Source organism: Ranitomeya imitator, chromosome 6 (genome assembly GCF_032444005.1).
Source record: "Ranitomeya imitator isolate aRanImi1 chromosome 6, aRanImi1.pri, whole genome shotgun sequence".
Taxonomy (NCBI): Eukaryota; Metazoa; Chordata; class Amphibia; order Anura; family Dendrobatidae; genus Ranitomeya; species Ranitomeya imitator.
The window spans coordinates 284,693,891-284,719,307 of record NC_091287.1 but is presented as its reverse complement, the minus strand read 5'-3'; the positions used below and the strand labels follow the sequence as shown (position 1 = coordinate 284,719,307).

Here is a 25,417-nt window from a genome sequence, read left to right as displayed (position 1 = left end):
GGTACATTATCAGAGGCCGGTAGAGTGTCCGCACTGGAAAACGCCTTTAATGCATCCGATCTAATGAGACCCCGTCTGGTGTACAGTATTGAGAGCCTAACATATGAGGAATTAAAGATTTTAAGAAAGAATTGAGAAACTTAAAGGGAATCTGTCACAACTTTTTTGCCACCTAATTTGAGAGCCTAAAGTAGGGACAGAGACCTTGATTCCTATGATGTCACTTACTTGGCTGCTTGCTATAGTTTTGCTAAAATCGTTGTAGGAGACTATCGCTAGAGGGCTAGTATACCTGCTGCCATGTAGTCCTCCACGATCATGAGCTCTGTATACCCCTGCCCTCCACTGATCCGTGTATACCGGGATATATCTTTACTAGCATACAAACGTGTGTATATATACCGCGTGTGTGTATATATCTATCTATATATATATATATATATATATATCTATATATCTATATCTATATCTATAGATATATACACGCTATATAATTGCCTAAGGGTCACTTCCGTCTTTCTGTCTTTCTTTCTTTCTGTCACGGATATTCATTGGTCACGGCCTCTGTCTGTCACGGAATCCAAGTCGCTGATTAGTCTCGCCAGCTGCCTGTCATGGCTGCTGCAACCAATCAGCGACAGCCACAGTCCGATTAGTCCCTCCCTACTCCCCTGCAGTCAGCGCCCGCTCCATACTTCCCGCAGTCACCGCTCACACAGGGTCAATGCCAGCGGTAACGGACCGCGTTATGCCGCGGGTAACTCACTCCGTTACCGCCGCTATTAACCCTGTGTGACCAAGTTTTTACTATTGATGCTGCCTATGCGGCATCAATAGTAAAAAGATCTAATGTAAAAAATAATAAAAAAAAAACAAAAAGCCTGCTATGCTCAACTTCCGTAGTCCGACGATGCGCTCCCGCCAGTTTCCAGTCCCAGAAATGCATTGCGAAATTACCCAGAACACTTAGCGGTCTCGCGAGACCGTAAGTGATATGCGTAATTTCACAATGCATCCTGGGAACGCAAGATGGCGGCAACCGCGCGCATCGCCAGAGGTTTGCTGGATCCGTGCTGGATCCCGCCGGGTGAGTATATAACTATTTTTTATTTTAATTATTTTTTTTAACAGGGATATGGTGCCCACACTGCTAAATACTACGTGGGCTGTGTTAGATACCGCGTGGCTGCTATATACTACGTGGCCAGTGTTAGATACCGTATATACTCGAGTATAAGCCGACCCGAGTATAAGCCGACCCCCCTAATTTTGCCACAAAAAACTGGGAAAACTTATTGACTCGAGTATAAGCCTAGGGTGGAAATGCAGCATTTACCGGTGAATTTCAAAAATAAAAATAGATCATTATTTCCCCATAGCTGTGCCCCATATAGTGCTCTGCACCGTTCATTGTGCCCCATAGCTGTGCCATATACGGTGCTCTGCACCGTTCATTGTGCCCCATTGCTGTGCCATATACAGTGCTCTGCACCGTTCATTGTGCCCCATTGCTGTGCCATATACGGTGCTCTGCACCGTTCATTGTGCCCCATTGCTGTGCCATATACGGTGCTCTGCACCGTTCATTGTGCCCCATTGCTGTGCCATATACAGTGCTCTGCACCGTTCATTGTGCCCCATATCTGTGCCCATATACGGTGCTCTGCACCGTTCATTGTGCCCCATTGCTGTGCCTTATACGGTGCTCTGCACCGTTCATTGTGCCCCATATCTGTGCCCATATACGGTGCTCTGCACCGTTCATTGTGCCCCATTGCTGTGCCATATACGGTGCTTTGCACCGTTCATTGTGCCCCATTGCTGTGCCATATACGGTGCTCTGCACCGTTCATTGTGCCCCATAGAAATCTCTGCCGCCGCTGCTGCAATAAAAAAAAAACCCACATACTCACCTCCCTTGATTGCAGCTCCCGGCGTCTCGTTCCGGCGCCTCCATCTTCCCGGCGTCTCTGCTCTGACTGATCAGGCAGAGGGCGCCGCGCACACTATATGCGTCATCGCGCCCTCTGCCTGAACAGTCAGAGAGCAGACGCCGGGAAGATGGAGGCGCCGGCCGGGAAGATGGAGCGGCGCCCGGCGGCTGGAACGAGGACAGGTGAATATGCTATACTTACCTAGTCCTGGCGATCCTCGCACTGTCCCTCTGCCTGGTCTTCGGTGCCGCAGCTCTTCCTGTCAGCGGTCACCGACACCGCTGATTAGAGGAATGAATAGGCGGCTCCGCCCCTATGGGAGGTGGAGCCGCTTATTCATATCTCTAATGAGCGGTCCCACGTGACCGCTGAAGAGGGGAAGAAGCTGCAGCACAGAAGCCCGTGGGACGGCAGGGACAGCGCGAGGATCGCTGGGACTAGGTAAGTATACCTCAGCGCCCTCACCCGCCGACCCTGCCACCCACATTGACTCGAGTATAAGCCGAGAGGGGCACTTTCAGCCCAAAAATTTGGGCTGAAAATCTCGGCTTATACTCGAGTATATACGGTACTATGTGGGCTGTGTTCTATACTGCGTGGGCTGTGCTACATATTACGTGGCCAGTGTTCTATACTGCGTGGGCTTCGTTATATACTACATGGCTACTGTATACTACGTGGGCAGTGTTATATACTACGTGGCTGTGTTCTATACTGCGTGCTATATACTACGTGGCCACTGTTGGATACTATGTGGGCTGTGCTATATATTACGTGAGCTGTGTTATATACTAGGTGGGCTGTGTTATTTAGTGCGTGGCCTATATTAACGCATCGGGTATTCTACAATATGTATGTATGTATATAGCAGCCACATGGTATATACCGCAGAGTACTCCTATATACTACGTGGCCTGTGCTATATACTATGTGGCTGCTATATACATACATACATACATATTCTAGAATACCCGATGCGTTAATATAGGCCACGCACTAAATAACACAGACCACCTAGTATATAACACAGCTCACGTAATATATAGCACAGCCCACATAGTATCCAACAGTATATATATACATACACAGTTCAGACCAAAAGTTTGGACACACCTTCTCATTTAAAGATTTTTCCGTATTTTCATGAGAATGCCAAGAGTGTGCAAAGCAGTCATCAAAGCAAAAGGTGGCTACTTTGAAGAACCTAGAATATAAGACATATTTTCTGTTGTTTCTCACTTTTTTGTTAAGTATATAATTCCACATGTGTTAATACATAGTCTTGATGCCTTCAGTGTGAATGTACAATTTTCATAGTCATGAAAATACAGAAAAATCTTTAAATGAGGTGTGTCCAAACTTTTGGTCTGTACTGTATATATACTCTCGAGTATAAGCTGAGATTTTCAACCCATTTTTTGGGGCAGAAAGTCCCCCTCTCGGCTTATACTCGAGTCATACCCAGGGGTCGGCAGGGGAGGGGGAGCGGGGGCTGTGTAATTATACTCACCTACTCCTGGCGCGGTCCCTGCAGGTCCCTGGCGCTGACAGCTTCTTCCTGTACTGAGCGGTCACATATTCATTACTGTAATGAGCGGTAACGGTGACCGCTCAGTACAGGAAGAAGCTGCCGGCGCCAGGGAACAGACGTGCAGGGACCGCACCAGGAGCAGGTGAGTATAACGGGGAGGGGAGGGCAGCGCTGCGCGATATTCACCTGCTCCTCGTTCTGGTGCCGCTCCGTCTTCTGCAGTGACGCTCAGGTCAGAGGGCGCGGTGACGTGGTTAGTGCGCACCCTCTGCCTGAACGTCAGTGCAGGAGATGATGAAGACGGAGCGGCGCCGGAACGAGGAGCAGGCGAATATTGAAAGTGTCGGGGGCCTGAGCGACGGAGAGGTGAGTATGTGATTTTTTAATTTTTTTATCGCAGCAACAGCAAATGGGGCAAGTGTCTGTATGGAGCATTATATGGGGCCATAACGTTTGTGCAGCATTATATGGGGCCATAACGTTTGTGCAGCACCGTATGGGGCCATAACGTTTGTGCAGCACCATATGGGGCCATAACATTTGTGCAGCACCGTATGGGGCCATAACGTTTGTGCAGCACCGCATGAGGCCATAACGTTTGTGCAGCACCGCATGGGGCCATAACATTTGTGCAGCACCGCATGGGGCCATAACGTTTGTGCAGCACCGCATGGGGCCATAACGTTTGTGCAGCACCACATGGGGCCAAAATGTTTGTGCACCACCGTCTGGGGCCATAACGTTTGTGCAGCACCGTATGGGGTAAATGTGTCTATGGAGCATCTTATGGGGCCATTATTAACCTTTATGCAGGATTATATGGGGCATATATTAATATGGAGCATCTTATGGGGCCCATCATAAACTTTATGGAGCATTATATGGGGCTCCTAATTCAATATGGATATTCAAAAACACTTAACCTACTGATGTCTCAATTAATTTTACTTTTATTGCTATCTATTTTTACTTTTGACATTTACTGGTAGCTGCTGCATTTCCCACCCTAGGCTTATACTCGAGTCATTAAGTTTTCCCAGTTTTTTGTGGCAAAATTAGGGGGGTCGGCTTATACTCGGGTCAGCTTATACTCGAGTATATACGGTACTGGTAGCCATTTTTTTGTTGTCCCCTGTCCAGCTTGGCTTTTCCTAGTCGTTAATTGAGCACATCTCATTATACAAATCTTCATATAGCAGAGAATGGGTATCTTTCCAATTTCTTGGAATTAATGATTTTGCAGCATTTACGGTAAGTGTTGCTGTGCTTCTTTTATATTGATGACCAATCTTAGAGGTCATGAATATCAAATCAATGGGGGTCTGACACCCATTAACTCCAGTGATTGCCCTCTCTTTGCTGGGGTGCCCAGTTTTTAGTAGTTGGAGAGCTGAACAGCACAGCTCCGTTATCTGTAGTGGCCGCGGCCGGGTACTCGCATCCGCCCTATTATAAGGCATGGCAGAGACCTCCATTCCCCAGCTGCGGCCGCTACGCAGCTCACTGACCTGTGCTGTTTAGCTCCATAACTGCTAACGTCTGGCCACCGCCTGTACTCAGGACCGCTGATCGGTGGGGGTGTCAGATGTCAGACTCCCACCAAGGCATTTTTGATCATCAATATAAAAGTAGTGGAGTAGCCCTTTAAGTAAATGTAACATCAAAGGGTGTTTAATAGCCATTATTTTTGGGTCAAATAGGTTCATTGGGAATTAAGAGCTAAATATAGTACGCTATTTTTATTTATTTTTTTTTTTCATTTTTTTTTTATTTCCTCCTCAAAAAGGACTAAAGAACAGTGTTTTCGGTTTCCATCTTCCTGTTGACATCTCCAGCAGAGCTGGGAAATTAAGGGATTAATTCTGTTGTGAGGAATTGGTGTCCTCTAATACCCGGATATTGTCTTGTCGTTTAGTTCCTGGGTTTAGTGCGTATTGAGTCTGAATGACTAGATGATAAGATTTGTTTTATTTCTGTGTTGTCACACGTGACATTACGTTCATTTATTAATCTATGAAGATGTCGGCTTATCGCTGCTGATTCCCGTCTCGTATAGTCCTCTCCCAGCCAGTGCCAAGCAGTAATAAGCCAAATGCCCAATACTGATTTTGATGCCTTGTGAGAATGTGCAGGGAAGGAGAGACCCCAAGTTCTGACTGCCTATAGAAGCAGCTAAACGGGAATTGTACATATAAATACACTCAACAATGCGGCTTTGTAGTGCCTAATGCAGATCTGGTTCTCTCTGGAAAGGGACAATGGCAGCAGAGGGCATTACAGATGCACATCTCAAAGTTCTGTTTTATTTTGTAAGGGCAGACAAACCTTTTAAAGGGAATCTGTCAGGTTATTGCTATCTCATCTGAGAGCAGCACAATGCAGGAAAAGGACCCCTGCATCAATGATGTGTCACTTAGTTTACCTGGTACAATCAGAGTTTTTAGCTGAAGCAGAGCTCAGAAAGCTAACCCCTCCCCCACCACAGCTTTCTGTGTACTAGAGAGCGACCATTTTACAGAACCACAGTTAGGGTCCCCATTGACTTCTATGGGGTTCGGAATCTCCAGTTCTGCTACCAGTACCAAACTTAGTACTAAAGTTTGGTCGAAACCAAAAATCCACAGGGTCCACTCATCACTGGTCTCAGCCCCATATCTCCTGCTGTCTTTAGATTGCATAGCAAAAACCTGCTGACAGATTCCCTTTAAAGCTATGCATAATCTAAGGTATGAAGTGTAATGTCGGCCGTAGGCGTCGGGTGGCTGTCGGCCGTAGACGTCGGGTGGCTGTCGGGTGGCTGTCGGCCGTAGACGTCGGGTGGCTGTCGGCCGTAGACGTCGGGTGGCTGTCGGCCGTAGACGTCGGGTGGCTGTCGGCCGGCTGTCGGCCGTAGACGTCGGGTGGCTGTCGGCCGTAGACGTCGGGTGGCTGTCGGCCGTAGACGTCGGGTGGCTGTCGGCCGTAGACGTCGGGTGGCTGTCGGCCGGCTGTCGGCCGTAGACGTCGGGTGGCTGTCGGCCGTAGACGTCGGGTGGCTGTCGGCCGTAGACGTCGGGTGGCTGTCGGCCACGTAGACATGCGCAATCAACATCTCTCATGACAATCAGTTGACCAGCGCCCCCACGCACATTAGTTAATCAGCCCGACCCATTGGTCGGTTCAGCCGACATTAGTCTGTGTTTCGGGGCCTTACGAGTGAATAGTAAAAAGGAAATAACAGCTCAACCCTCAATGTAGCCGGATCTGCACTGAAGTACCTGATCCACGCCACCACACTGCGTTAGAAACAGGGAAGGAAGAAGCTGATCCTGCTTCTGATCCACAGTTCAAAGAGATGTGGTTTAAAATCATGAAGTCTTTATTTCGAGAAGAGTTAAAAAATCAATAGAGAAATACAAAATATAGGAAACAAAATCTTCTGTAATAGTCTTTGAGTAGTAGGGGGGACACAAAAAAAAATGAGGCTACCAGATGCGTTTTGATCATGAAGACACCTTATGCCTATAGACTACCGAGATGACTCTGGTTAAAGATGGCCTCTTATATAGAAGGGGGTCCGCAGCTTAGATGGATTTTTTAGAAATTCTGGTCCTCGTGACTTATCTGGTGTTGTGAATCTCAGTGACTGCTGTTCTGTATGTGATGAGGATGCTGAGCCTGCTTGTCACATACAGGCTTAATTTTTGAAAATATCATTTCTTCATCGCTTCATTGGGGGACACAGATAACCTTGGGTGTATGCTGCTGCTGCTAGGAAACTGACACTATGCAAAAAGGAAAAAACAATAGCTCCTCCCCGGCAATATACACCCACTGACAGGCACCAAGCACCTCAGTTTGTGCTTAGTGTCTGTAGGAGGCGGACCTGGATCTCCCCAGATCCACAGCTAATCGTTTTTCCTTACAGGTTTGTTGTGTGTTACTAATTCTTTACCTTTTTTCTTTCAGATACAGCATTCAGGGAATCAGAGTGTTAATTCACTCTGCCTTCCCACTATTAGCGGCTGGGCGATCAGTGTGGTGTCACCCACATCGCAGCGCCCAGGCCTGCTGGCAGGACATTTCTCCCTTACACCTTCATAGGTGCTTCAGGGCATGTTTGGTGGCTGGTCCTTGCCGAATTTCCTCCTCACCCCTCTCCTGGGAAAGGGCTGAGAGGGAGGCGGTAGTCACCAGTGGCACCCCCTTCCCTAAGGGGGGGTTGATGCCGCCTCCTCGAACAGGGTTCTTCTCTCGAGCGTCCTTCCCTTCCCTTGGGCCCCTGGATGACCCTCGCTATATGTGCGCCCAACAAGCAAGGTAATGAAGATGTGCCCGGGATTTCGTTTATTTTTAAATTGCGCTCCCCCCTTGACCCGTCAGTGCTTCAACCCTGTAGTCCCTGCAGTTTCTTCTTTCTCGCGCTCTATATCAGGCGCGTATTCACTGCCGGTCTTATCCAGCGCGTAGCACGGCTTTCCTTATACTTTTGTTTTCTCCCGGCCTTTGGCCCAGCGGCCACGCCCACTCTCGCCCGCGCTTTTTTGGCGCCCAGGGATATCCTATCACAGGTCGCACTTCCCTTGGGGCATGCCCCCCTTCGACCGTCGGACCAATCCAGGGTCTCCCATCCCTCCTTCATAACGCATTCGCTTTCCCCCTCCATCTTGGTTTCGGCTACCTCGCTGGACACCGCACTGTTCGGGGGACACAGATGGCTCACAGCTGCAGCTTCCCTATCCTGTACGGTAGGCTTTCACATTTATATCCTACCAGCCCTCCTCTGCAGTATCTTATACATACGCAGGCTGACCTGCAGTATTTTATACATACACTGGCAGAGTTGTCCAAACTTCTTTCTCTATAGAGCGCACCAGCTTCCATATGTCCAACTCTACTGGGGCTTCTGTTTCTAAGCCCACCATCATTCATTACGCTTGCTCACGCTGCAAGAAAAGTGGTCAGCAGGCCAGTCATTGCCTTTCTGCCAGTCCTGCAGTCCTCCTACCATGTCTGCCCCACAGGGAACTTCCGATTCTCGGGATGAGTGCACTCCCCCTCCCACAGAGTGGGCAGTTGCTATGTCCCAGTCGGTCTCGAACCTGACTAAGATATCCCAGTCTCTGGTCCTGGCGTTTGAACGACTTCCACAGCTATCCACAGCCACCAGTGCCCCGATCGTCCCTCATGGCGATTCGCACGCACCCGATATCGACCCTCAGAAGGACACTCCTGCCGGCCGTTCTAGAAAGAGGTCTCTGTCTGGCTCCTCTTTCAGCTCTGCTGCTTTCCTCTTCCCAATTCCCCTCTTCGGAGGAGGACCTTGGGTCGGATATAGATAACTCGGTCCGGGTCTGACTCAGACCAGACTTCCAGTATGCAGGCAATCGTGGATAGTCTCATCTCGGCTATCTCTCAAACTCTGAAACTTAAACAGGACGAGGCTCCATCCCAGGATCCTTCCGTCTCTTTTAAGCAGGTGATAGGTCCTTCTCGCTCCTTTCCCAATCACGAGCAGTTTGAGTCTACCCTGTCTAAACACTGGGAGCATCCTGAAAAGCGCTTCCCGGGTAGAAAACACTTGGACGTCTTATACCCTTTTAGCGCTGACCTTCTTGCCATATGGGCACAAACTCCAAAAGTGGATCCGCAGTCTCCCGTCTTTCCTCCAAGACGGTTCTATCTTTACCAGATGGTGCGTCTCTTAAGGATGTGACGGAGAGGCAAATTGAGACTCTAGCCAAGTCAGCTTTCGAGGCATCGGGTGCTTCCCTCTGCCCCAGTTTCGCCTCCACTTGGGTGGCAAAGGCCATGGGCCAAGATGCTTCGCCGAGGCATCTTGGATTCACCTCTCCACAAGATCTGGCAGACCAGATTGGGCACGGGGCAAATATGTTTTCGTTGCCTCCTTAGATGCAGCAGGCTGTTACGCCAGGGCAAGTAGCAACATCATAGCTATACGCCGCATCCTTTGGCTGAAAGCATGGAGTGCAGATACAACTTCCAAGAAGTCCCTCACCAACTTAGCCTTTCAGGATTCTAGACTCTTTTGATCTCGGCTAGATCAGATCATTTTGGATGCCACCAGGGGAAAGAGCACTTCCCTCCCTCAGTCTAGGCCAAAGCGTTTCTTCAACAGAAAAGGCCCTAGGCCTTTTAGGCACTTTCGTCAATTTCAAACTTCAGACTCCTCTTCTCAACAGGAGCGTCCCTCCGCTTCAGGTGAACGAAGGAGACCCTCTTACAAGCCAGCCCCCAGATGGAGAACTAAGAGCCAACCTTCTAGGTCCTCTGGCTCCCGTTCCGATAGATTTCGTTCCAAGTGATGGGTCGCCCCCACCTGGAACTCTTTCCAGGGTGGGAGGTAGCTTCTTTCCTTCCAGGACGCCTGGTTGTCGGTGGTCAGTGACGCCTGGGTCAGAGAGATCGTTACCTCCAGCTACAAGATCGAATTTTCTTTTCTCCCAGAAAATCATTTCTTCCTCTCTCGTCCACCAAGGCACCCGTCCCAACTGCCCGGTTTCCTTTAGGCCATATCCTCCCTGCTTGCCGCTAGCGTAGTCGTTCCCGTTCCTTCAAACGAGCGATTTTCGGGGTTCTACTCGAACCTCTTCGTGGTCCCGAAGAAGGACGGTTCCCTCCGTCCAATTCTGGATCTCAAGCTCTTGAACCGCCATGTTCGTCTCCGTCACTTCAGAATGGAATCCTTGCGGTCGATGATTGCCGCCATGGAGCCCGGGGAGTTTCTGTGCTCTGTAGATATTCAGGATGCGTACCTTCATGTTCCAATTTGCGTACGGCACCAGAGGTACCATCGGTTCGCTATCCATTAAGAGCACTACCAATTCACGGCTCTCCCGTTTGGCCTGGCGTCTGCCCCCAGGGTCTTCACCAAGATCATGGCGGCGGTCATGGCCATCCTTCGTTCCCGGGGGATTCTCATTATCCCTTACCTGGACGATCTTTTGATCAAGGGATCATCCCATCGAGACTGTGCTTGAAACCTCCAGATCTCTCTGGTCACTCTTACTCGTCTCGGCTAGATTATCAACGGAGACAAGTCCTCTGATTCCTTCCCAGCGCCTGTCTTTTCTGGGCATGGAATTCGACACGAACTTGGCTCGGGTCTTCCTCCCAAAGGACAAGTTCTCAATTCTCTGCAAGGCAGTCCGATCTCTAAAACACCCAGCCCCCGCTCGCTACGATTCTGTATGGCAGTCCTGGAAAAGATGGTTGCCTCCATGGAGGCCGTACCTTTCGCCCAATTCCACTCCCGTCCTCTCCAACTGTTCCTTCTATCCACTTGGAACAGGTCCACGACTGCTCTGGACTGCCCCGTTCGTCTACCTCGCCAAGTCGCCAGTCCCTCACCTGGTGGACTGTGTCCTCCTCGGTCCTGAGAGGGAGGTCCTTTCTTCCACTTCAGTGGCAGGTCATCACCATAGATGCCAGTCTGCTAGGATGGGGAGCAGTCTTCCGACATCTCACAGCTCAGGGACCCCCCCCCAGGAGGCTCTTCTTCCCATCAACCACCTGGAGATCAGACCAATCTTCCTTGCCCTACTCCATTGGCAGTCCCTCCTTACGGGCCGTCCTGTCCGCATTCAGACAGAATATGCCACGGCCGTGGCGTACTTGAACCACCAGGGCGGGACTCGCAGCAGTCAGGTAATGGCGGAAACAGCAGAGATCCTTCGGTGGGCAGAACGTCACATTCCGGCCATATCAGCTGTTCACATTCTGGCGGTCGAAAATTGGGCAGCCTATTTCCTCAGCCGCCGGGGTCTGGCGGCGGGCGAGTGGTCTCTCCATCCCTCAGTCTTCGATCAAATCTGTCAGACGTCGATCTCATGGCGTCTCGGATGAACCACAAGGTACCTCGATTCGTAGCCAGATCCCGGGATCCTCTGGCCATCGACCACGACGCCCTGGTAATACCATGGTCCAAGTCTCGGTTTCCTTACCTGTTTCTCCCTCTCCCCTTGATCCCAAGGGTGGTGAAAAAGATAAAGTTAGAGGGGATTCCGGTCATTCTCATAGCACCAGACTGGCCAAGGCGCCCTTGGTACGCGGAGCTCGTAAACATGCTCACGGATACCCCCTGGAGACTTGAAGACCGCCCAGACCTTCTTTCACAGGGCCCGCTCTTCCACCAGAGTTCTTAATCTCTGAGTTTAAAGGGAACCTGTCACCCCGAAAATCGCGGGTGAGGTAAGCCCTCCGGCATCAGGGGCTTATTTACAGCATTCTGTAATGCTGTAGATAAGCTCCCGATGTTACCTGAAAGAGGAGAAAAAGACGTTAGATTATACTCACCCAGGGGCGGTCCCGCTGCTGATCCGGTTGGATGGGTGTCTCTGGTCTGCTGCGGCGCCTACCATCTTCATTTGATGACGTCCTCTTCTGATCTTCAGCCACGGCTACGGCGCAGGCGTACTTTGTCTGCCCTGTTGAGGGCAGAGCAAAGTACTGCAGTGCGCAGGCGCCGGGCCTCTCTGACCCTTCCGGCGCCTGCGCACTGCAGTACTTTGTTCTGCCCTCAACAGGGCAGACAAAGTACGCCTGCGCCGGAGCCATAGCTGAAGATCAGAGGAGGATGTCATCGTAAGAAGATGGGAGGCGCCGCAGCGGACCAGAGACACCCATCCGACCGGACCAGCAGCGGGACCGCCCCTGGGTAAGTATAATCTAACGTCTTTTTCTCCTCTTTCAGGTAACATCGGGGGCTTATCTACAGCATTACAGAATGCTGTAGATAAGCCCCTGACGCCGGTGGGCTTACCTCACCCGCGATTTTCGGGGTGACAGGTTCCCTTTAACAGCATGGCCGTTGAGGCCACGGTCCTAAGGGAGTTTGGTCTTTCTCAACAGGTCATACAGACCATGATCAGAGCCAGAAAGCCGGCTTCTTGTCGCATTTACCACAGGTACTGGAAGGCTTTCTTCCGGTGGTGTGAAACAAACGACGTCTTTCCGATGACCTTTTCCCTTCCGGACTTTCTCGGTTTCCTGCGGTCGGGTCTCAATTCGGGCCTATCCCTCAGTACTCTAAAGGGTCAAGTTTCCGCCTTGTCCATTCTTTTCCAAAGGGACTTGGCTTCCATTTCTCAAATAAAGACTTTTCTACAGGGAGTTGCTCATCTTGCGCCTCCTTTCCGTTCTCTGCTGGAACCTTGGGACCTCAATTTATTTCTCGGTGCTCTTCAAGCTGCTCCCTTCGAACCTCTTCAGGACGTTTCCTTTTCCCTTCTTTCTTGGAAGGTGGCCTTCCTCATTGCCATCACTTCAATTAAGAGGGTCTCCGAGTTGGCAGCCTTACCCTGCCGTTCCCCGTTTCTGGTTCTTCATCAGGACAAGGTAGTTCTCAGACTTGTCCCTTCTTTCCTTCCCAAGGTGGTATTTGCTTTCCACATCAATGAGGACATCATTCTTCCCTCTTTTTGCCCTTCCCCAGTTTATCCTCTGGAGAAGTCTCTTCACAAGCTGGACGTGGTCAGGGCCGTTCGGGTCTATCTTTCTAGATCCGCCCAGTTTCGCCAGTCTGATTCTCTGTTTGTCATCTCTGAGGGTCGCCGGAAAGGCCTTCAAGCGTCCAAGTCCACGATCTCTCGCTGGATTCGTTCTGCGATAACGGAATCCTACCGTGTGCATGAGGCACGGCCCCCTCCCAGGGTGTGGGCCCACTCCACCAGGGCTGTCGGAGCTTCTTGGGCGGTCCGTCACCAGGCTTCTGCCTTGCAGGTTTGCTGGGCCGCAACCTGGTCGTCTTTGCATACCTTTACGAGGTTCTATAGGGTTCATACCCAGGGCTCGTCTGATGCAGATTTTGGTAGGAAGGTACTGCAGGCGGCGGTTGCGCACCGGCCGACCTGAGTCCTTCTCTTGTTTCCTTTCTACCCACCCTTTTTCTGGGACTGCTTTTGGACGTCCCACGGTTATCTGTGTCCCCCAATGAAGAGATAAAGAAAGAGGGATTTTTTGGTACTTACCGTAAAATCTCTTTCTTGGAGCCTTCATTGGGGGACACCGCACCCTCCCTGATTATTCGTTTTCAGTACTGTGTTTGGGCCTAAAAGCCCTGGTTGAGTTGGTACTTATGTGTTCTGACTTCTGGGTATCTCTCATACTGCTTTTTTTTCACCAACTGAGGTGCTTAGTGCTTGTCAGTTGGTGTATACTGCCGGGGAGGAGCTATTGTTTTTTTCCTTTTTGCATAGTCAGCCTTTTAGAGCAACAGCATACACCCACGGTTATCTGTGTTCCCCAATGAAGGCTCCAAGAAAGAGATTTTACGGTAAGTACCAAAAAATCCCTCTTTAATTAACACCTGTATGACACCAATGCGTTGCTCCATTACCAATATATCCTATTTTGATAGTAGGTGCTAATGAGGCTGGAAGTACATTGGGCTCCTCTGATGCATAGGGATTATATCAGGGGTCTTCATTACTCTGCCCAGTGCCACCTGCCTTTCCTTGACTGATATCTTGTGCCTGTTAGGCTTGTAGCTGGCAGAAGGCAGATCTGTCAATCACGGAGAGGAGCATGGCGCCAGGTGGGGAGTAGTAGAGATGACCAATGTTCTCCGTGTAAGACCCCATTCAGGCTGCAGATACTTTTCTCATTTGCAAACAATCTATCTGAGTTTCTTCACTGTTTTTGTTCAGATTTTCATCAGAGTTTGGTTAGTGTGTCAGTTTTTCTCATATGAAAAAAAAACTATGGAGGTTTCTCAAGCTTCTTCCATGAAACAGCCCGTGAAATTCAAATGCTGTCCAATTTTTTTTTTTTTCACAAACTGATTGATTTACATTGGTGAGTTTGATTTCTGATTCAGATCAAATTCGGACATGTGTCTGTGTTTTTGTGTAAAATTACACAGACATGTGAACAGCCCCATAGACTGATAGGGGATTATAACAATAACAATAATTTTATTTATATAGCGCCAACATATTCCGCAGCGCTTTACAAATTATAGAAGGGATTTGTACAGATAATAGACATTACAGCATAAACAAAAATCACAGTTCAAAATAGATACCAATAGGAGTGAGGGCCCTGCTCGCAAGCTTACAATCTATAGGTACAAGTTTTATCCTTAGAAATCACTCATAGAACATGTACGTGAAAAACTGATGTCTGAATGAGCCCTAATGGAGAAGGCTGATCAGCACCTGTCACACGATCATCATTAGAATGATTTATGCAGAAACTTTTAAAAATGTAGGGCAGCACGGTGGCTCAGTGGTTAGCACTGCAGCCTTGCCGCGCTGGAGTCCTGGGTTCAAATCCCACCAAGGACAACATCTGCAAGGAGTTTGTATGTTCTCCCTGTGTTTGCATGGGTTTCCTCTGGGTTCTCCCCGTTCCCAGTAATGCCTCGCGACAATGACCCCAGATGATGTAGCATCCCACGAGACTGCTACATCATCACAGGTCATTGTTGCAAGGCATTACTGGGAACGGGAGCATCGTGAGGAGCGGGAAGGCCGCCGGAAGGTGAGAATAGCACAATTTTTTATTTAACTTCTTTTTTTTTTTCTACAGGTATATGGTTCCCAGGGCCTGGAGGTGAGTCTCCTCTCCTCCACCCTGGGTACCAACCGCACATGATCCGCTTACTTCGCGCATGGTGGGCATATCCCCATGCGGGAAGTAAGCGGATCAATGCATTCCTATGTGTGCGGAATCGCGGCGAATGAGCATGCTGCGTATGAATTCAATTGGCTGTGTTGTCTATGCGTTTTCGCAATGAAAAAATACTGCAAAAACGCATACAATCTGCAACGTGTGCACATAGCTTTTAGTAGTGTTTTTGGGTGCAGATTACATGCACGTGTACTTTGTTTAATAAAGTTAGTTTTATTCAACAAATTTGCTGTTGCATTTTTTTTGCTTCTTTTTTTTTCTCACTTTCTCGCTGTTTTCTATGGGTGAAAAACGCAGCAAAAATGCTTGGAAGAATTGACATGCAGATATTTAAAAAAACGCTGCAGTTCTCAAGCTCACTCAAGAAAAACAGTTGCGTGCATGAGATTTCTGAAATCCCATAGCTTTGCTAGTACTGTAAAAAGCAGCTTTATAAAAGCAAAGCAAAAAAGTGCTGCATGCAAACACAGCTTTAGGGTATGTGCACACATTAACTATTTGCAGACATTATGCACCAAAAACTTACAGTATCTCTTGGTAGGAAAAGCCACGCATAAAAAAAAATGTGTGCGTTTGATACATTTTTCCATGCGGTTTTTCTCTTCCTTTTGAACGGGTAAAAGAATATTTTTTTAGCATGAACCATTGAGCACTGACTGTAAATGCTGCCAGAGGAGCTTCGATCAATGGCTTCCATCTATGCAGCCTTCTTTGCCGGAGCTTACTTACCAATCATAAATGTGTGCTCATCTGCAATTCTTTGTTTTTTACGTCTAAATGAATGGTATATTCACTTGTTGTCTTTTTTTCCAAGGGCGATTCCACGGTGGTCGGCACAAGCAGGTTACGGGATTTGTATGACAGGTTTGAAGAAGAACTTGGCAAGCGTCAATCAAAAGCGAGAGCTGCTAGGCCAGCGTGGGAGCCACCAAAGACCAAGTTAGACGAGGATTTAGGTGAGAGGAGCGTGTGCTTGTTCTGCGAGCCTGTTATCTCAGCCTTACTATTTTTATTATTGCCACCATCTGGGAAGGTGTTTCTATCCATGCCTAGAATATGTTTGTTGGGATTTTATTCTGAAGCTTGGCACCGTAAAGATGTGGATTTTGAGAAAGTGTAAATATTCTTGGCAGGAATCGCACTTTCTTGCATGGTCTGTACTTGGCAATCTCTTCTGTACAAGAAGTATTTAGCAGCCTTTAGTATATACTCTTTCTTATCCTCTCTGGATACAATGCAGTGTGCACATTATACCTGTACGGCCGTCTGTGTCGCCCCGTCCAATGCAGTGATGTCATTATATAAAGATTGCTGCTTTGGACGTTGGCGTTTGTGTGAACTGTTGATCATGTTCTTGGCTGACATTTTTACTAAATGTTTCCAAAAGTTCTCCATATAATGACAAATATTTTCCTGCGTTTCATGGTTATTATGGTGCTTTTTATTCCCACTTGTTACGCTTATTAACTGTCCTGGTCTCTTTAAGTGCAAATAATCTACTTGTTCAATTTTCTATAAATTACCGCCATTCTATGCACATATAATAATAGCTTTATTTCATGACAGCATGCACTATATCGTTTTGCAGAAAGGGGGAGATGTACACAAATACAAGAATACATAGGCCTCTTGTCATGCCATGACCTACATGTATGTCCTTGTAAAGAGTTATTCAGCACGCCAAGACTGATACGTGTAGTCGGAAGGAGAGATGGCTGTAATATACAGATGGTGCAAGTACTGGAACCGGAGCTAGCTCTGATAATAGCAGTTTAACCCATAGTTATCCACATAAAAAGAGCCTGACTGAGGGATGGGACTGTCCCCCACAGCTGCTGGATTTCATAGACTTATTCTAGACTGAGAAGTTCTGGACCACCCAGCAAACACTGGAGCAGTCCAACCAGTCACAAGTAGCAGAACCTGGCACCTAGAACAGGAGAAGATGGCGACTGCTACGTATTGTACTACAGTCGAGGATCATACATTAGTCACACCACTCCTGGGGTGAAACAAAAAAACAGAGTGGTTTAAACAATCTGCAGCTTGGCGCCAGTGGTTTTCCGTAATAAGAAAATCCCTTTAATTCCGTGTTTGAGCATGCTCTAGGAATAGCTGCTAAGAGACGACATAAATGGAACAAATAGATTTGACTATCCACTACATTCTGTATTAGACCACGTAGGCCTCTTAAAGGCTTTTTCAGGAATAATTGCCCCTTCCCCGTGAGTTTCTACTGGGTCATTTTACTCGCCGTCGTCATATTCAGTGCTGCATCTCTGTAAAGGGCCCGGTCTTTGGCACGCTGCCCTGGTCAGGGCTGTGGAGTCGGTAAGCCAAACCTCCGACTCCCAACTCCTCAATTTCCATGGCACCAACTCCGTCTCCACCAAAATGGGCTCTGCCTCCAGGACTGTGGAGTCGGTAAGCCAAACCTCCGACTCCCAACTCCTCAATTTCCATGACACCGACTCAGACTCCACCAAAATGGGCTCCGACTCCGCAGCCCTGGCCCTGGTGATGCCGTGACCACTGGGTCCAGCATCTCTGCCGATATAGATGGCATAAGTCTAGTGGAGGTTAACATTAGTCTCAAATATGACTACCATCAATAGAGGGACTGAAAATAAAATCTTACTATAAGCAGGCATCGTTGGCATTAAATTTTGCCCTATTTATTTTTATTTTATTTTTTTTTAATAAAGCAGTCAGTACACCATGCTGACTCTTCCCAGTCATTTTTGCTCATATATTGTGTATATAATAAAGGCACAGTTCATGCCAGAGGGAATCTGTCAGCAGGTTTTTGCGACCTCATCTGAGAGCAGCGTAATGTAGACAGAGAAGTTGAATGCAACAATGTATCACTTAGATTACTGGGTGCAGCTGTTCTGACACAATCAGAGCTTTTAGATTTAGGAATGCAGCAGAGCTGAGAAAGCTAACCCCGCCCACACCACAGCTAACCCCACCCACACCATTATGCATTCTATTCTCATGCTGTCCTCAGATTACATCGTAGAAACCTGCTGACAGATCCCTCTAATAAGTGCATTTGTCAGCAATACAGTGGTGTTACACTCCTGAAGGCTGGAGAGCTGAGTATTGCCTGCAGGCTTCTGGACCTGCACGGTTAGCACTCCAGGGATAAAAGCTGTGAATAGTCTTCTTTCTCTACCTTTTCTGAACACCTTCGCCTGCCTTTCTTTCCTCCCTATCACACAACATGGCCGTGTAAATTCTGCTCCGGAATTGTGTGTAAAAGCAGTAACTGGATCTGACGCTAGATCCCTACATTCCTCAGGAGAAGAACTGAAAGAGCTTGTTTGGGAATCTGTGGGGACGCTGATCAGCAAGGCATCATCTATGCAGTGGATTGATGACTACTTCTTAAGATGGCAATAACCTTTAATATCTTACAAGGACCACAAGTAGACTTAAAGTACTCATTGGGTAATTCATGTAACTAGTTAGCTTTTATCAAAACTTCAATTATGATGGAGATCATCCTTTTAAATGGAAAGATGCTCTTCAAAACTCCGAAAACTAGCTCATTATTCCTGTCCACCACAAAGATGAAACACCTGTCCTGCAGTGAACCTGATCTATCCCGTATTCCTAGCTCATTAAACGCAAGCAGCAATGTGTTGTACTAGAAAACGTCCATAAAGGATATGAATAGTGATCTCTTAGCTGCAAAGTTCATCAGAATTAATCACTTTTCAAAGGGTGCAATTTTTCTGAGCTTTCTGCACTTACATTTTTCTTTCTTTTTTTTTTCCATTTAAGTGGCGGCATTAAGATTCCGCATTAAGACTGCTGACTGTCTCTTGGTGTATGACTGATGTTATAATATCACTTTTTATTATTTAGGTGAAACCTGGTGTGATGTGATCTGAACCATGACAATCCTGTAATGACATGCCCTATATATTGCAGATTCCGGAGCATGCCTTATGGCTGGATGCACAATTTCAGTTTTGATACAGTTTTTTTTTAAAGAGAACCTTTCACTGGATTTTTTATATTTAAGGCCTCTTTCACATTTCCGTCGGTACGTGGCCGTCGCCCTGCGTCGGCCCGACGTACTGACGGACGTTGTGAAATTTGTGCACAACGTGGGCAGCGGATGCAGTTTTTCAACGCATCCGCTGCCCATTCTGAAGTCCAGGGAGGAGGGGGCAGAGTTTTAGCATCGGAAATGGCGGATCCGACGTACAAAAAAGCGCTACATTGAACGTTTTTGGTGATGACGGTCGCCAAAACACGACAGATCCGTCGCACTACATGTGGCCATCCGTCACGATCTGTCACTAATACAAGTCTATGGGCAAAAAACGCATCCTGCGAGCACATTTGCAGGATCTGTTTTTTGCCTAAAACTACGGATTGTGACGGATTCAAAAAGACGGAAGTGTGAAAGAGGCCTTAACTGTGTAGCTCCTCCAATAGCTGTTCCATTGTTTCTGTAACAGGTCTTCTTCTGTGCCCCGTCATTCCGAATGTATGTCCTCTGGAAATTAAGAAGCAGATGTTCCCTTTGGGCACATACTATTGAACTTTTGTCACAGAGGAGAAAAGGGAAACACCCAAATAGAACACATGGTTGGTTCTCAGGGGTTGTCCTATCCAAATGTATAAGTCTACAGACTTCTGAATCCAACCAGCGCACGTATTCAACAGTTTCCGAGCCGGGACCGGAGGGAATGAATGCGTTATACATGCTCCTGGCCAGAGACCATCTAATGGGTCTGGCCTCTCTACCATGCACTTGTATTAAGCAAGGCCGCGGCTGTCCAGTGGTTGTGGCCGACTAGAGGGTGCGGCCTTGCTCCATACAATTTTCTGGAAGCAAGGCCACACCCATTGGCTAGGAATATGTATAATGCAGACATACCCTTCGGTTTCGGGTCAGAAACCGGCGAATCCCAGCAGCACAAAGTGCACGTGCTGGGGAAAGTATAGGGTATATGGCAAGTATAGATCTAATGGTTCATGGTGGCAGCCGTACTGATGACAGTATATATGACGGAGGATGTACTCTTATTACTGGGGGCATAGCTTTGGAGTGGAGGGCCACAGAAAAGAAGGAAAAACTATTCCAGAATCGGGGAACAGCAGCAATTGAAGTAATTAGTTCCCATGATGTAACAATTCTGGAGCACAGTTTTTAGAACTTTGATTTGATCTGTTCATCTTTGATTCCTCCTAGAAATTTGTGTCCCAGCTCAGTCGACGACGTCCGATCAGTGCAGTTGTGCAGATCCACCTCTTAGCAAGAAGGATGTAGCACCCAATTGTCAATTTATCCCTATATTTTATTGAGGACCAGCACAATCTGGGGTTATGGAAATAAAAAAAAAGGTTCTAAAATTCCAAGAGTTTAATAGCATTATCATATCACGAGGGCTGACCGCTGCTTTGTAGGAGTCAGAAGTGAAAGGACGGTGACAGCACAACTTGTTTGTAGACTTTTGGGTTATACTTAGCCAGATTTTCAGATTTATTTTCCTCCCTGAATGTAGAAATATTATTCTTCATTTTTTAGAAAGTGAATAAGTAATGTCTTTTATGAATAAGTAAGCCTGTATCTACTCCCGCCAGTATTGCCCAAGTGCCTTTGGGTGGCATTTCGCTATGTCCTAGGTCTGATAACAAAATAACATTAAAAAAAAAAGAACGAAAGGCAAAAAACTTTTTTCCAGCATTTTTCCTGGAACATCAGGTCGGCCTCTGATATGGCACAGTTGGTCCCTGCTTATTCTTTTTACTTTTATCTATGTAACTTCTGTTATCTTATTGTTACAGTATATTATTAGTAAAATTGCATGTGGGGTCCAGGTAAAATCCCAGCGTAATATTGCCATGCTGCTGCCAGCCACCACTTTTCTCCAGTCTGGTGGATGAAAATGACCTGAGATTTGTGTCTTTGTCATGCGTTCCGGCTATAATTGCCTGGATTTCTGGCATCTAAAGGTCTTTCACAAATACAGGAAAGAACAAGAAGAGGCTTGCGCTGGCCATACAGTGTAAGTAAATGAAAGGGAAAATGCGCACTCTTTATTTAGTCATCGCTGTCACTGGGCGAACAAGAGACGACATAGAAAGTATATGATCTATAATGAAAAGCCGTCTGATCGCCATGGTTACTGCATTGAATTAGATTTGTTTGCCCGGTTCTGTGAGGATGTAGTAAAGTCGCGGCTTTCTTCTCCATGTGACTCGCGCCTTCCTTTCTATTGACAGAGAGCTCCAGCGACTCTGACTGTGATACAGAGGATGATAGCTGCTCCAGCAGCTCCGATTCCGAAGTCTTTGATGTGATTGCGGAAATCAAGAGAAAGAAGGCTCATCCCGACCGTCTTCATGAAGAGCTGTGGTATAACGACCCCGGCCAGGTCTGTTCATTTGTTATGTTGGAGGCATCTCAAGGCTTTGGATAAGCGAGAAATAAAATGCAGAAATGTCTTGTGAAAAGGTCAAGGCGTTTACTGAAGTGATGTTACATTAAGACAGTTGTAGTAAGAACTATTATCCGTTCCTCGCTCCATAAGTTCAGCTGGGGAAAACTTATTAGCCGACTTTTAACATTAACCTCAGTTTTCATCAGAAATTAATGGCAGATTATCGGCTGGCTGCGCCTCTTCATGGAGTGTGACCGATTCCATACATTCTCCGGTAGGTAGTCACGGCCGGAGAGGAGGAAATCAGGGAAGATGCAGACTTGTGTTGTATGACATACACATCCTTAGTAAGATCAACTTTTTAATTATTTTTAGATCTTATTTAATGGGAACCTATGGGGTTTCCTGACTGTCCCCAACTGCTACTATAGCAATGCGTCCCCAAGGGTGCTGCAACAAGCAAGTCGAATAAACCCCAATGCAGCTGGACACCTTACAACCTCCTTGTGGCAGTACCTCCATATTGCAATGCGACCCCTTCACTTGTAATGTACTGTGATGCAGCAACGACACCTAATGACCATGGTTCCCATAACTGTCGCAGCCAAAGTGTGCAGCCCCTGCCTAAATCTGCAGCTTGTTTTATGCTAATGAGGCAAGACTAGCTTAACCCCTTCCTGACATGCACCATAGTAGTACTGCTCTACGTACACTGCGTTCCCCCAAACCGCAGTACTAGTACTGTGGCATGATCACACAGTCGCACGTTGAGCGCTGTGGCGATCGTGTGTGGGTGTCAGCTGTATGTGACAGCTGACACCCCGCAGCAATGCCCACTAACGGTGCTAGCGCCGATCGTGGGCATTTAACCCCTCTGATGCCACTGTCATTAGTGACAGCGGCATAGAGAACAATCACGCAGGGCTCCCTGCGCTCTCCCGCCGGAACAACTTAATGCGATCGCGTTGTTCCAGTGGTCTTCATGGAGACCCCGGATCCAAAATGGGTGCGGGGGTCCTTCCTGGTCCTGCAGTGAGATGACTTGCGAGCGCCTGCTGATAGCAGGCGCCGGAAAGCCTCCTACACTGCCAGCCAGATCGCTGATCTGACACAGTGCTATGCAAAATGTCAGATCAGCGATCTGACTTTATATAGAGATGTCCCAACCTGGGACATTGTTATGAAGTAAAAAAAAAAAAAAATTAGAACGTATGAAAATATATTTTAAAAAAATCCCCAAATAAAGAAAAAAAATACCGTTGTGTGTGTATATGTATGTATATTGTGTGTTTGTGTGTGTGTGTGTATATATATATATATATATATATATTTTTTTTTTTTTCTAATAAATCCCATTTTTTATGTATATAAAAACAAAACCATAAAAGTACGCATATTTGGTATCGCTGCGTCCGCAACGACCCGCTCTATAAAACTATCCCACTAGGTAACCCCTTAAATGAACACCGTTAAAAAAAAAAAAAGTAAAAAAAATGCCTGATCATACCGCCGAACAAAAAGTGCAATAAAACGCGATCAAAAAGACGGCTTTAAATAAAAATGATACAGCTGAAAACATCATCTTGTCCCACAAAAAACAAGCTGCCATACAGCTCCATCAGCACAAAATAAAAAAAAGTTATAGCTCTTAGAATAAAGTGATGCAAAAACAATTATTTTTTATATAAAATAGTTTGTGTAAAAGTGCCAAAACATAAAAACATGATATAAATGAGGTATCGCTGTAATCGTACTGACCCGAAGAATAAAACTGCCTTATCAATTTTACCACGCGCTGAACAAAAAAAAAAAGATATGCAGAGGTTGCTGTTTTTTGTTCATTCTGCCTCCCAAAAATCGGAATACAAAGCGATCAAAAAATGTCATGTGCCCGAAAATGGTACCAATAAAAACGTCAACTCGTCCCTCAAAAAACAAGACCTCACATGATTCTGTAGGCCAAAATATGGATAAATTATAGCTAAATTTTATGCTGAGAAGTAAAGATGGCTGCTCCCTAGTCCTCCCTGCACTGGCTTGACTGACATATCCCCTAAACAGACGTCAGATTGGCCGCTGATGAGGAGCTGCTTTAGGTAGTAATGGTGCAGAGCATTTTTTTTGGGGGAAAAAAAAAAACACCTCATAGACCAGTGTCATCCAATATAAAGCGTTCCACTGGAGAGCGTGAAAAGCCCAGCGGACACCTCAGTAACTGGTATCCTGTGGACGAGAGCCCTGAGAGCCGCCTTCACTAACGTCATGATCCGCCATTCTTCTTTTGATTAGTGATCATAAGTGCCGTCACAATGATGCTATACCAGACCAGCTAATCTCACAGGATCCATAGATTCTGTCACGTAAGAGGACACAGCATACAGACATGGCCGCCGGACGAGCTCTACTTCCCACATGTTTACTGATTTTTATTTTTGTTTAAACGTCTTTTCTCCTACGCCTCATTGGGGGACACAGGATCATGGGTGTAATGCTGCTGCCACTAGGAGGACACTAAGTAAACAGAAAGATTAGCTCTTCCCCTGCAGTATACACCCTCCTGCTGGCTCTAAGTGAACCAGTTCTTGCTTAGTGTCTGTAGGAGGCACTTGGGTCTGCTTTCAGACCCCACCGTTTTTATTTTCATTTTTTATTTTTATTCTATTTTTTCCCTTAACGGAGCGAATGGGGGCGACAGATGCTTTCTAGGTTCTGATCTCCCCCAAATCAATAGGCAAATACGTGGAGCGTTCCTCCCGTATCCTTTCCTGGAACGTTGGATGCCAGGCCTGAGCTCACCTTACGGGCGACGGTTCCTTCGCGTTCCGATCTCCCCCTCTATAGCAGGCGACCGCATGGAGTAGCCCTCCACCTATCTCTCTTGGAGCCAGGTGAATAGCCGGACATATTATGTATGGCGTCCATGCAGCCCCCCACTGCATCACCACTGATATAGCGGATGACGCAAGGCGGCAGAAGCTCTCAACCCCCTCCCTGACTATGGCGACGGTGGATTGAGCACCACCGGCCCACCGCATCTACCGTGAGTACACTGCGGGGGCCGAGGCACTGGGGGGGTCCTGGTCCCCGGGGTATGGAAGGGCCGCATCTCTAGCAAGGCATAAAGCCCGGGTCTGTGGGTGGTCATCAGTGCGGCTTTGCTATGAAGGAGCGCGGCTCAGGATGGCACTAATAACGATCGTGACGCCGCAGGCCGCAACCGCAAGTTTTTCAAATTTAGTCCCTGGCTTTTACCCTTCATACGGGCCAGAGTTCTTGGCCACACCCACCGGCAATTGCCGCCACCCATCTTTTTTAGCGCTTCTCTTTCCCTGACAAGCGCTCTCACAGATCTCGGCGGCCATCTTGGGACACCTCCAGCGCTGATCCTGCAGCGCTGCTCCAGCTCTCCTAATCACAGCCTTCAGGACCATACATTGCGGACCTCCCCTGGGGACTCAAGACACAGGACCTGGGTAAGTTGCAGATACATAGCTTAACCCTTCCCCTGCTAGTAAGCGCTCTCCTCAAGGCTACTATGTCTCAATCAAGGCCTCACAAAAAGTCTAGGAAAACCCACACTGTATTCTTCGCTGCATGTAACTCTTGTAAGGTCTCATTACCCCTGGGTCACAATACTGCATTGTGCGCAGCTTGTGAACCGGTGACTGTTCAGGAACCACCTCCTGTTACTGATACCGAATTTAGTGAGCCTGGTCCCCCTGAGTGGGCTACCTCTCTTACCCGGTCTATGGCATCCCTGGCAAAAGCGTTAGAATCGTTCCGAGACCCCTCCTCTAACCAGGGCACTCTTACGGATGACACTTCCAATCCTCAAAACCCCTCGTACTCTAGCGGTCGTACATTGCCAAGGAGCTCTCGCTCTTTCAGGAAAAGGACTCATGCCATATCCCCAGACC

The 25,417-nt window shown here is 47.5% G+C and overlaps 1 protein-coding gene across 1 annotated transcript in view; it reads left to right on the top strand.

Moving 5' to 3' along the window:
• The window catches only part of DROSHA (drosha ribonuclease III), a 300,535-nt gene that overhangs the window by 11,775 nt on the left and 263,343 nt on the right, over positions 1-25,417 (top strand). The window contains exons 5-6 of the mRNA XM_069730615.1: positions 15,911-16,052; positions 21,343-21,494. Of these exons, the coding sequence (XP_069586716.1) occupies positions 15,911-16,052; positions 21,343-21,494 (294 nt within the window). The remainder of the gene's footprint in view (positions 1-15,910; positions 16,053-21,342; positions 21,495-25,417) is intronic.